General features: G+C 35.1%; 1 protein-coding gene across 1 annotated transcript in view; it reads right to left on the reverse strand.

The window, feature by feature from the left end:
* Positions 1-929: 929 nt before the first annotated feature.
* LOC143035169 (uncharacterized) overlaps positions 930-1121 on the reverse strand; it is a 510-nt gene continuing 318 nt past the window's right edge. The window contains exon 1 of the mRNA XM_076201823.1: positions 930-1121. This exon is cut by the window's right edge and continues 318 nt beyond it. Within this exon, the coding sequence (XP_076057938.1) occupies positions 930-1121 (192 nt within the window).

Genomic DNA, 1121 nt, shown 5'->3' on the forward strand with positions numbered 1-1121 from the left:
TAATCGTTTAAGATATTACACATTCCTTCATTTGAATATTCAAGTTGACCGTCAGCAGATAATAGTGGACCAATGTGATTCCTAACAACCTTTTTATCTCTAATGTAACTATAGAATTCTTTGGGATTCTCTTTGGATTTCTCAGCGATGTTCATTTCGTATTGTCGTTTTCTTTTTCTTATTGTCTTTTTTAAATCTCTCTGTATTGATACATAACTTTCATAGTCATTAGATGCACCCGAGCACTTATATTTCTTATAAGCCTGTCTCTTTTTAGCAATACTTTTTCAGTTTCTTTGTCGAGCCACTTTGGGCGAGCCTGATTTGGGGGACGTCTGTCCTTAAAAGGAATGTAAGTTTGAATCATCTTAGTGAGCGTATTTTGAAATATTTCCCACATCTGATCTACAGGTCTTTCGTTTAATTTTGCCTCCCAATCTGTAGGCTGAAGCTCCTGACGTAGTTCTATGAACTGAACTTTACTGAAATCGGGTATTTTAGAAACATAAGTATCTATTCTAAAATTGTTTAGGAGTTTGAATCTAACTAGGTTGTGATCGCTATTTGCAACAGATTCACCGATATACATACATACATACATACATACATACATACATACATACATACATACATACATACATACATACATACATACATACATGCATACATACATACATACATACATGTATAACTACATACATACATACATACATATATACATACATACATACATACATACATACATACATACATACGACGATGACCTCACTCCATGTCTTGATTGATGGTAGATGAGTAGAGATGTGTCAATGTTTTGGTGATTTCATTCGAATTCGATTTGTGGCTTATTATAGTCAGTGGACTTTTTGATGGCTAATTAGTCCAATTTTGGACTTGCAGATACGACCACAAATGTTACAAGGGAAGTGTCATTCTGTATTTTGTGGAGCATAACGCCGAAGACGTCGTTGTTCTCTAGTCCTGTTTATATTGGTGGTCAGTTGCTCACTTCCTAGGTGGCAGATATTACGCCAACCTTGTCTGTTGGAGGCCAGGTCTTCAAGATTTGAAGGAGTGATAGCACATTTTTTCAAAGTAGTTTTCATGTAATCTTTATATCT

Source organism: Oratosquilla oratoria, chromosome 2 (genome assembly GCF_046742065.1).
Source record: "Oratosquilla oratoria isolate Oo_2021 chromosome 2, ASM4674206v1, whole genome shotgun sequence".
In the NCBI taxonomy this organism is placed as follows: Eukaryota; Metazoa; Arthropoda; class Malacostraca; order Stomatopoda; family Squillidae; genus Oratosquilla; species Oratosquilla oratoria.